Source organism: Nematolebias whitei, chromosome 18, assembly GCF_014905685.2.
Source record: "Nematolebias whitei isolate Nwh7 chromosome 18, NemWhi1, whole genome shotgun sequence".
NCBI classification, from domain to species: domain Eukaryota; kingdom Metazoa; phylum Chordata; class Actinopteri; order Cyprinodontiformes; family Rivulidae; genus Nematolebias; species Nematolebias whitei.
In genome coordinates, this window is record NC_056515.1 from 22646782 (window position 1) to 22657636 (window position 10855).

The window sequence follows — 10855 nt, forward strand, 5'->3', positions numbered from 1 at the left end:
ATATAAATTGTTTTAGAAATTTTTATGATGATATAGAGGCAATTCCACAATCCTGTTTCCTGATTCACAACGCACGCTCTTTCAGACTAGTTCTAAATCGAGGTTTTACAAACATTTCCATTCCCTTATGTTATAATGACTCGCTTTTTTAACTAATTTTAATGGCATATTTGGGGGTAATATTTTTTTTAGCTTTATACATGACTTGTAAAATATTATATTCAACCAAATCATAACATTTTAATAATTTCAAATGATGAAATAATATATTTTTTGGGTGATCATAGCACTTCCTTCTAATAATTCTTATAGCTCTTTTTTGTAAAATAAAAATAGGGTTTGTAATTGTTTTGCATGCTTTTCCCCAAACTTCAGTAGAATCAGAATCAGAATGCGTTTATTGTCATTATACACAAGTACAATGAAATTAAGAGCCACTCCTTTTTTCAGTGCAAAAACATGCTTAAGAAAAAGACACACTAAAAATATTAAAAATGTAACGCAATATAGATATAATAGCGCTATGAAAGTAAAAAATACAGGTACAAAGCTTTGTCATTCAAAAACACTTTTCCATCTTAGTCTGTTTAAGAAGCTTGAGAATAAAATAATAAAATAATATTTACCGCTGATACACGTTCCATTTTTTAAATAATTTAGTAGTAGGCTTTAAAAACAGTGTTAAACCTTTAATATGTTTTATGCATATTAAAACATGTACAGTGTTTTAAAAAAATAATAATAAAAAGATTATCCAATGTTATTAGTATCCAGTTGGGATGGATTTTGTCACCATAATTTGGCTGGTCATAATTGACCAAACTTAGACTTAATTTTTTAATTAGAAATAAATGTGCTCTTCCTCTTTTTGAAACTTCATCTGCAATTTATTGGAGTAAATCTAAACATATAAACTTGTATAACAATATATCTAGAATTCCTTATTCTTATAAAAATTGTTGTGTAATTTTCACCCAAAAGTATGTTCATCTATTATCGCGTAATAATGAAATGTGAAATCCTATAAGTCAAAACTCAGGGCTAACCGCACATGAGGCTTGATATCAAACAGCGCCCTCTAGTGTTCATCATCGGGCTCTACTCGGCCAGAAGTGACACTCTGGGACGGGAAGCAGATCGAACTGTAAGCTGCTGGGATCCATCTTGCTTGAGTAAAGAGTCGAAGCTGAAAAATTCTCCCATTTAGAGTCACAAAAACGGTATAATTCCTCGCTTAGCTCCCCGGAGAGCCCGAAGAGGGGCTGTGTCGCTGTTTGTAGGATGTCCCGACATGAGGGTGAGTTGGGAAATGAAGCCAATGCGACAATACTTCACCTGATCGGCTAGCTCAATGGCTAGCTACGCTAAGTGCTCATTTCAGCCGTTGCGCTTTTCATGGCGTGTTTTCAGGCTTGACCCCTCATGTTTATATTTGCTGTCAGCAGCTTTAGCGTTCGTGTGTGTGTCACGCTTTGTTGTTTAAAAGTGGTGGCTGCAGTTTTAATCGGTGTGTTCACGATACGGCAGCGCAGCTTAGCGGTTAGCCTTAGCTTATGTTAGCCTGGTTGCGGTAGTTAGCGGGCTAACGAATGCTAATATAAGAAGCCGTCTAAGTAGCTAAAACTTAACGACGAATATTAGCGCTTATTACCTCACTAGTTATAAATAATGACACACTTTAAAAGAGTTTAGATATTTTCCTTAGCTATTTTTTTTCCAGAGTTGTGAACTTAGTACACAAGTCCCCTATCATGTAGTCACAGACTTGTTTAAACACAAGTCTGAGGCCTGAAATCACTAAAACTAAGTGTATGTAGCGCTATGTAGCTAACAGTTTTAGTGTTAAGTTATGGCCTGTATGATTAGAAAATGTAATTTTAGTTACTTTTGTTTTAGTCTTATTACTGTTCAATCACTTCAGAAGTGTAGGTTACACACACAAGACGCAGTAGTCCTAAATGTCAGAGGTCAGATCTTAACATCAAAGCACATGGCAACCTGTTTACCTGTCCTGTAAACGTACTTGTTGCTAGTACACCTTCATCAATACAATAAATGCCTTGTAAGTTCACAAAAAAAGGTGCACAGTTGTGTATGGTAGTACTGTTTGTTTTCCTGTCAACCTTTGCCACTTGTAGAACAACATAACCTAGTCCAGAAAAACTGAGTAGAATGAAAAGGTTTTTTTTAGCTCTTTCTTGTGACAGATTTCATCATTTACAGGAAATTACTTAAACATTTGTTTACATTGCATGTTTGCCAAATAAGTTTTTTTCACTTTAAAATGTCAGTCGTGCCGCAGCGAGATGTAAGACAGGGCTTGGCTCTGCTTTAGTTGGCTGCAGTTACATTTTTTCTCATAATGACTGTATTTTCTGTAATGCCGCTGTAACTAGCAGCAAGCTTACCTGTGAATGTGTGTACTGTTTTATAAATGAGTAACAAGGGCGGTAACGCAAACAGCTCTCGGATGTTTGAGTCACGTCTTGGAGTTGCCTGAGAAATCAACAGCAATGCCAGGGACCTTCGTCGCTGGCATTTGTGTGTTGGTTCTTCTCCAAAACACGCTCGTGTACGTGGGGCTGGTTTTCAGATAAAGAACGCCTTATTATAATTTGACAAGCACCGTAGTAAGGAATTTTTAATGTAATTGTTGAGCGTTTGATGTAGCTGCCTTCTTTTGTCTTTTTGCAGGTGTGAGCTGCGATGCATGTTTAAAAGGCAACTTTAGAGGGCGACGGTTTAAGTGTTTGATTTGCTACGATTACGACCTGTGTGCATCGTGCTACGAGAGCGGAGCCACGACGACGCGACACACAACCGAGCACCCCATGCAATGTATATTAACTAGAGTAGATTATGGTAAGGACCCATGTGGCAACGTAGACCCAAACCTGTGTTAACATCACATTTAATCTTTATTACACATAACCACAAATCATTTACTGTCTACTACTAACAGCTGGTGTTTTAATGTTGTCTTGCAGACTTGTATTATGGAGGGGACACTTTTTCAGTAGAGCAGCCTCAGTCGTTCACATGTCCTTACTGTGGTAAAATGGGCTTCACAGAGACGTCCCTACAAGAGCATGTCACCTCTGAGCATTCAGAGACTTCCACAGAAGTGGTGAGTACACTACGTGTTTTCATTTATACTAGGAGCCGAAGCGCTGCAGCTATCCTCTGCCTTCCTCTGATGGGTTCTATTTTCAGCTAATCAGATGGAAGGAAACAGTTTTTTTTTTTTTTACTTTCACTATTCTGTTTTTGTTGAGTAATTCAGTCAGCTGATATTACTTCCCATACTGTACTCTATTGTGGAGAAGTCTTGACATCTGGTTATAATGTTCATTTTATTCACACGGAGACAGACTTGTAATCTCTTAGTGGTCTTGAGTAATATTTCTCAAAGTTCTCTGGATGTATTTGAAACATGTTTTATATGTAGACATTGACTGATTTTTCAATGATTTATAAATTAAATCTTGTCAGAGTATTTTGTTTGTTTATGTTTTGTCTCTTCAAAGTGATCATTTAGCAGAGCACCTGACTGAAGTGATTAATTAGTTTTAGCCATGCATTAGGGATGCACAATATTGGATTTTTGGCCGATATGTCAAAACTTATTTGGCCGATAACCAACACTGATGTTTTATATACGTTCCTTTGTCTGAACATATTCCTCTTATTTAGGTTTATTTGCTACAAAAATGGTCTAACAGCTGTAAGAGTTGGTGACATATATTCAGTAACAGCCATATGATATACACTTTAACTTATAATAAATGAAATGTGTCAAATGTTATTTATTAGCATTAGTCACCTGCGATGCTGTCTCTCTTGTGGAGGCTTGTTCCAGGTCTCTAGCTGCAGCGTGGGATCCTCTGCACTCTTGTGCATGAAGGACAGACTTTTTAAATTCAAAGTTTTTGTCTATCCATTGTGCCGTAAGACTAATCATGCTAACGGGGCTAACACTTGACGTCCAAATATCTGTGGTAAAACTCACCCAAGTGCTATCGGCTATTAGCTTCTCAATGACATCGGAAATGACGGTTGAAACTCAGGTAAGGCTACGTTGGAAAAATATCTCCCAACTGGGGACGATGTAGCGAGGCTCAACGTAGTCCAAAAATCTTCAGAATCCAATAACGTCAACAAAAAAAAACTTCCACTCCGCGATATTTTGAATTTTCCTCTCCGCTGTGAGATCAGGAAGGCACACGTGACATCATCACGTTGTGCTGCCACTGCAGGCATCCTTGTCATAGGGTTGTCATACAAAAACAGTGTCTTTGATATTGGTGAGTTATTTTGATGGAATGGCCGATGTCTGATATTGAACTTTAACATTACTATCGGCCAATACTGATACCATGCCAATAATATCGTGCATCCCTACTACGCACAAGACATTTTGGCAAAGATCTGTTCCAAAGTGTTCCTTCAGTTTGCTGCTATGAGCAGCCTGTTGAATCTGTGTTGCATGTCAAAGATTAACAGTGTTGATCTTTGTGTAGTGTATTTTGCACCAGTTAAAGGAACCTTCAAATAATAAGGACAATAATAAAACAACTACAGGATCATCTGCAGATGATCTGTATCCAAAAGTCACATACATACCAAATAAAAAACTGTGTTCTTAACAAACATTCTTAAATTACCTACATTTTAATTCCATGTAATCAAAGTTTGAAGTGTTAAAAACTGAAATTGCTTAAGTGTAGTTTTATGTCGGAACATTCCGAGTTCAAATTCTTTCCCTCACGCAGAAAACGAGAAGGTCCACGAGCTCTCCTAATGTTTAACTTGTTTTAGTATGTCATAATCAGCGAGGTCATTGATGCGTCTCAAACTTGCTGTCCCCTTCAGATCTGTCCGATCTGTGCTGCTTTGCCAGGAGGCGATCCCAACCACGTCACAGATGACTTCACAGCTCATCTCACTCTTGAACACAGAGCGCCAAGAGATTTGATATCCTTTTTGCCACACATCGCTGTCAGAAACTAAATCCGTTTGGTGTACAAATGATTTTCTTTTAAACTGACTGAATTTAACCTTAACTGTGTGTGCGTACGATGAGTCCAGCAGTGTCCGACATGTCCGCAGGATGTTCCACCCTGGACGGGGACTGGGTGGCCCCAGAGCACGACGAACAAATATGCACTTTACTAGCGGCTCCACGGGGGGGCTTTCATCCTCTTTATCACAGAGCTCCACTTACACCCCCAGTAACAGAGAGACAATGGACCCAATTGCAGGTGAGCATCAGGGATAAGCAATTACTAATGCTCAATACATGATTAATCAGAATCAGGACAGAAATGTCATCCAAGTAAACTTATTTTTGTCCATGGGGGAACAGAAAGCTTCTTTTGAATAAAATGTGCCATGCTTTATGTTCTCAAGTTGTTCAGGGACAGAACCGGGTCACTGTAACTGCTATAATCAGTTCTGTTGAAAATGTTTCCAAACACAGACTAAGTCGAGTGATTTTCTGTAGAAATCTTGTATTTTGACCAAATAATATCAAAGATAGTCCATTAATACTTTAGATCTGTATTACTTTGTAAAATCAAAGCATAATGTGCTCCTCTCGCTTCATTCTTCATGCCAGGTTTTTGGCTAATAGCACTTTATAAATCACATCTTTTATGTCTGTCAAACTAAGTAGTCCTTGGCCTCTTTTGGGACATATAAGTATAATAAAAAAGACAAGTTGTGTCTCTGTGGCAAACTGCATGAGACAAAATGGTCCCAGGTCCTTTTTTAAATTAGATTATGCACAAAGTTGTCAGTTCTGTTTAGGAAATGCTGGTTAATCCTTTGTTAGGTGCCTGCTTATGCTTTGGTTTGGTTTGAATAATTAGGATAAGTATTGAATATAAAACCACGTTGGGAGGACTTTGTACAGAGACGGGGCTAAAAATTTGTGAACGTTCTTGCCAATATTAGAAGAAATATCTTGGAAAAGTCCAGAAAACCAGATTGACTTTTTAAGGGTTATTGTGAAAATAGAGTTGTTAAAAATAAGACAGTATTTCATGTTAAAAAAGATTACTCTTATAAAGCTTACATTCTCACTTTGTAAACCCATTATCAATAAAAAAAATTAAAAAAACTGTGCCTTAATGTTTGCATTTACAAAATACCTGAATGTATTTTTCACGTTTATCTTATCTTCAGTGGGAAAAGAGTTAACATTTATGTTTCCAGTCCTCTGAGATAAATCATATTTAACATTGTGTGGTGTGTTTTGTGGTAATAAATGTTTATGATCTAATCTTCCTTCACATTAAAGAGATGTTTTTTTTGTCAAAGCAATACTCAGCAGTGTTTTTCTACTCCCTTCCAGGTATTCATATTCCTGTCTTTCCGAGGCAGAGTTAATTAAAACCAATCAACACTGAGTCTGTTCTCGTGTCTCCTACAGAGTTGTTGTCTCAGCTGTCAGGTGTGCGGCGAGCTGCGGGGGGGCAGATAAACTCGTCTGGGCCTTCAGCCTCCCAGCTCCAGCAGCTCCAGATGCAACTGCAGTTGGAGCGGCAGCAGGCTCAGGCAGCACGGCTGCAAGTAGAGACGGGTCGCCACGCTACGCGACGAGGCAACAATCCGAGCAACCCTGGCACCACCATCCCTCCTTCTAGCACAGCAACGGCCAACACCAACACTGTGGGCGAAAGCAATCCCTCGTCCTCATCCCACAGCTCCCAGTTCCTATTAGCACGGTGAGTGAGGCCAGTCAGTCAATACTTATTGTAAAGTGGAGCGACTGTTTTAGCTCAACTAGGCCATTTAATTAGACTGCTCCTGTTTCAGAATACAAACACAAGAGACGCGAGTTATTGACCAAAATTTGCCAGATTCTACTACTCACCTTGGTGTCTTTCAGCTTTATTTATTCTGACACAGATCAAAGCAGCTGATAAAGTTGTCATTCTGCTGATGATATAAATGAGCACGTTTAAGGTCTGATATTTGGTTGTGGAGGTTGGAGACTAGTTGGTGAATCAAAATTGTGAGAAAATAGTCAAATTCTCTTTGTCTCGCTTATTTCTGAGTGTTTGTGACTAGCAAGCCCCATGCCATGTTTTGAGCAGCCAGCTTTTAAAAATCACTGCGTATAAACTATTACTGTGCACATTATTTTGTTGTCCACCTCCATTATAAGTTTGCCTCTTTTGAGAAAATTGTTTGCAAATTGTTTTTTGGGGGAGCATGTTCAAAACTCAAGCAATAAGACTGCTAGACTCTGCAACTTAGATAAAGAAGCTGGAAGTTTCTGCAAACGTTCTGGAGCACCGCCACAGTCCAGTTAGAACCTACCTTAAGATTAGAAAGTCCCCCATTATTCAGTTTTGTGTACCAACCTCTTCTGTTCCTTTGGGGTCGACTGACTTGGCAGGAACTGTGTCAAATACTTTTAGGTTTGCCCATCAGAATATTTTTACTTCAGATTACATTTTCTGTTTTCTAGCTTGACCTGATGATGAAAATGAAATGGGACGTGGTATCCTTTCGATCAAGTTTTTTCCAGATTTCCCCAGTTGTTTTAATGTTTGAATTACTAATTTTAACATAATTTTAAATGCTTTAAAATGCTGGCAATAATAATTCTGCGTGCACTTTGGGCCCCAAGACAGTTAAGGGCATTGTGCTTGTTTAAAAAGACATTTTTGGTAACTACAATGATTCTTGCTAGAAGCAGTGGGTCTCCAAACCAATAATCCCACACTTCAGCGGACCTGCAGTCATAATGCCCAACTCTCTTTCACCATAAAACAAAAGGAACTGATACTAGTTGCCCAAAAATTGTATTTGTTGCAATAAGAAGCTTTTGAATTTGGTCACTAACTGAGATTAGAAATGCAACAGAAACAACATGTACAGAACTATTTCATTTTAACTATCGTTTCTGATTTCTTTGAAAAAGTAGCATCATAAAACATTAAAAAGGTCTAAACAGCAATATGTTTCTAATTATTTCCTATCAGAACAGTGAAGGCGTTCTAATGTGAGTGTTTGTTTTTCAGGTTGAATGAGCCCAAGATGTCCGAAGCAGATCGACAGTATCTTGAAGGAGAGCGCGCCGACTGCAGCTTGTTCGTCCAGGAGCTGCTTTTGTCTACGCTAATGCACGAAGAGAGCTCCTCTTCAGACGAGGACGAGCGTCGAGACTTCGCCGACTTCGGAGCCATGGGCTGCGTGGATATCATGCCTTTAGATGTGGCATTAGAGAACCTCCAGCTTAGAGAGAGCAGCTCTTCAGGGAGGGAGCCTCCGCCGCCGCCTCTTTGATGTCCGAGCAGCGAGCAGACTGTGTCCTCTGTGCTGCAACTGTCAGTGATGGACAGCCGCAGTCCTCCCCCTGGCCCCGCCCCCTCCTTTTCACCCTCTTCTGTTTTCTGAGTTTGTTCTGGTGATTGTAATTTCAGGCCCGTCACCATATTTGTTACATTGTAAACAAAACCTAAAGAGAGAGCAAGCGGGATAAAATGTGTACGTGAGCGAGCAAGTGAGAAAAAAATTCTATAAATATATATATGAAATATATATGAAGCTGATAATCAATCCACTTAACTCTTGAGCAGGTTAGTGTTACAGGCAGAGGTTTGCTTCCTGTGACGTACGAATGGCTCTCCATATAAATACTCCACCTTCAAAAGTCAGGAGGACACAAGCGCCTCTGATGAAGCTGCTGTGTGTGTGCGTGTTAATGATTACTAATAAATAAAAAGTTCTTGGATGGGTTACCATAAACTACCTGCATGCAGTTATTTGCAGCGTGCATGACTTAACGACTGTCATTCAAAACGTATTTTTGAAGAGTTCCCAAAGCGTTCCTGAGTTTTTCCAACGGTAGCAAGTATTGAAATCTTAAGTAGCTCATAATCTGACATGGGGAAATTAGACTAAAAATGTTTTAAATTTCAAGTATTTAAAACTAACAAGACTCTGGTGGCTCTGGATAAATTACTTCATTTAATAAACGTTGAATGAATAAAACCCTGAGAATGTAAAAAACAAAGAGCTTTCCTCCAGGTGGTAAACCTTTAGTTCTACGAACTGTAGGCAGAATATAATTTATAGATGACGCAGTCCAGAGCTGCTCATGTCAAACTAAAAGCTGTTCATGGACTTAAGGAATTGCGACTTAGCTCACTTTTTTTTTTAACCCTTTCTGCTAAAGCTTGCACTTTCTATTTATTCATACTTGCTTCCTATTCTTTTGAGCCTTAACATGGATCGTGCCACCGTCATGCCTAGACTTTTACCCTCCATGTAAAAAAATTTAAACGATGTACGTTCAAGTTGTGCGTTAACTTTCATAAGACACGGGCAGTTTTTTATGTAAATTTAGAATACAATAAATGTGGCGCAGCTTTTGATGAAAGTGAGAACCCCACCTCACGTTTGCACCTTGTGTTTTATTAGTGATCGAACATTTGTAAATGGAAAAGACGTGCACCATTTAGAAGTGACGACGAGAGTTTTATCTTTTTACATTTTGTATGATAAAAGATTTGTTCCTGGCACAGCTTAGATTTTTATTTTGACATCTTCAAGGTATGTGAGGAATTTAATTTTTCCTCCCTCTGCTATAAGTCCGAGTTAATTTGCTTCCGTTAATGCAGGTTTCCTCTCATAAAAATATCACTATAGCAAGTCGCTCATACTTAAAAGAAGAGCTCAGATAAGTTGTATTTTTTTGTATAAAAGTACATTTTAGTGTCTCGTGTAAGTCCAGCTTTTCAAATGTGCATCAATTCAATTCAGTTTATTTATGTAGCACCAAGTCACAACAGAAGTCGTCTCAGGGCACTGAACAGAAACGGTCGTATATAAAAATATTATCTGAGGAGCAGACTGCTTTTGAATTTAACTCCATCACAGAACTCTCATCTTGAGCGAGCATGAAGGCGACAGTGGAAAGGAAAAACTCCCTCATGAAGAAGAAACCTTTAGCAGAACCAGACTCGGGACAAGTGGCCATCTGCTTCATCCGGCTGGATTTGAGAGGAATAGATACACAATGGCAGGTCAAGAATCACATGTTGAGATAGAAATAGTAGCAAATGAAAACTGTTCAGTTTTAACAATTTTAAAAAATGAGGTCAAGTTGTTCTCTAGCAGTTTAAGCTTGACAGCATGAGCCAAACTATCAAAAAATAATTAAAACTGGACAATGTCAGCCTTACAGTCAGAAACTGGAAGTTAGTTCCACAAGAGAGGAGCCTGATAACTGAAAGATCTTCCATTCTGCTTTTGGAAACTCAGGGCTTTTCAACTAAACTGCTCCGGGGGCCACAGTTACTGAAAGCCAGAGCTCAGGGGCCGGACGTCCAGCAGTTATTGTCATTAAGACTTGTTTCATGATTTAAAATCTAGTTTTATTTAAAATGAAGCCGTAGGTGGGCCGAACGGAGTTCATCCGTGGGCCTGATTTGGCCCCCGGGCCGCTAGTTGAATAGCCTGCTCTAGGAACCACGAGTAAACCTGCAGTCTGAGAGCAAAGTGCTCTGTTGGGAAAATATGGAACAATAATATCTGTAATATAAGATGGAGCTAGGTTGTTGAGAGCTTTGATTAATATTAATCTTTGATTAATATTTAGTATACTAAAGATTATTATGTTAAGATTATTATAATTTATTAGATATCACGTTATAACGTGAACAAATGAGAACAGGTCAGTTGCTCCTGATTTGTGAGTCTGAATGTCATCAACGTGTTTTCACTCAGGCAGGCGGTTATCACCCAACGCTTGCTCATGTTTTAACTGAGTGAGTTTTTACAATCAATAGTTTCTGCAGCAGTGATGAGTATGTTGAAGTCTCTGTTTGATGGATTCAAT

At 38.7% G+C, this 10855-nt stretch overlaps 1 protein-coding gene across 1 annotated transcript; it reads left to right on the top strand.

Moving 5' to 3' along the window:
* The first annotated feature begins 1120 nt into the window (after positions 1-1120).
* kcmf1 (potassium channel modulatory factor 1) lies at positions 1121-8819 on the top strand. The gene is made up of 7 exons (XM_037692637.1): positions 1121-1297; positions 2695-2862; positions 2988-3127; positions 4873-4974; positions 5078-5261; positions 6434-6728; positions 8034-8819. Exons 1-7 carry the CDS (start codon positions 1282-1284, stop codon positions 8296-8298), a joined length of 1170 nt encoding a protein of 389 aa, XP_037548565.1. The 5' UTR covers positions 1121-1281; the 3' UTR covers positions 8299-8819.
* Positions 8820-10855: the final 2036 nt, after the last annotated feature.

Excerpts from the sequence above, each read along its gene's own strand:
- kcmf1 (XM_037692637.1), top strand. Across the intron at positions 2,863-2,987 it reads ATTAACTAGAGTAGATTATG|ACTTGTATTATGGAGGGGAC; the intron begins GTAAGGACCCAT and ends GTTGTCTTGCAG. Across the intron at positions 3,128-4,872 it reads CAGAGACTTCCACAGAAGTG|ATCTGTCCGATCTGTGCTGC; the intron begins GTGAGTACACTA and ends TGTCCCCTTCAG.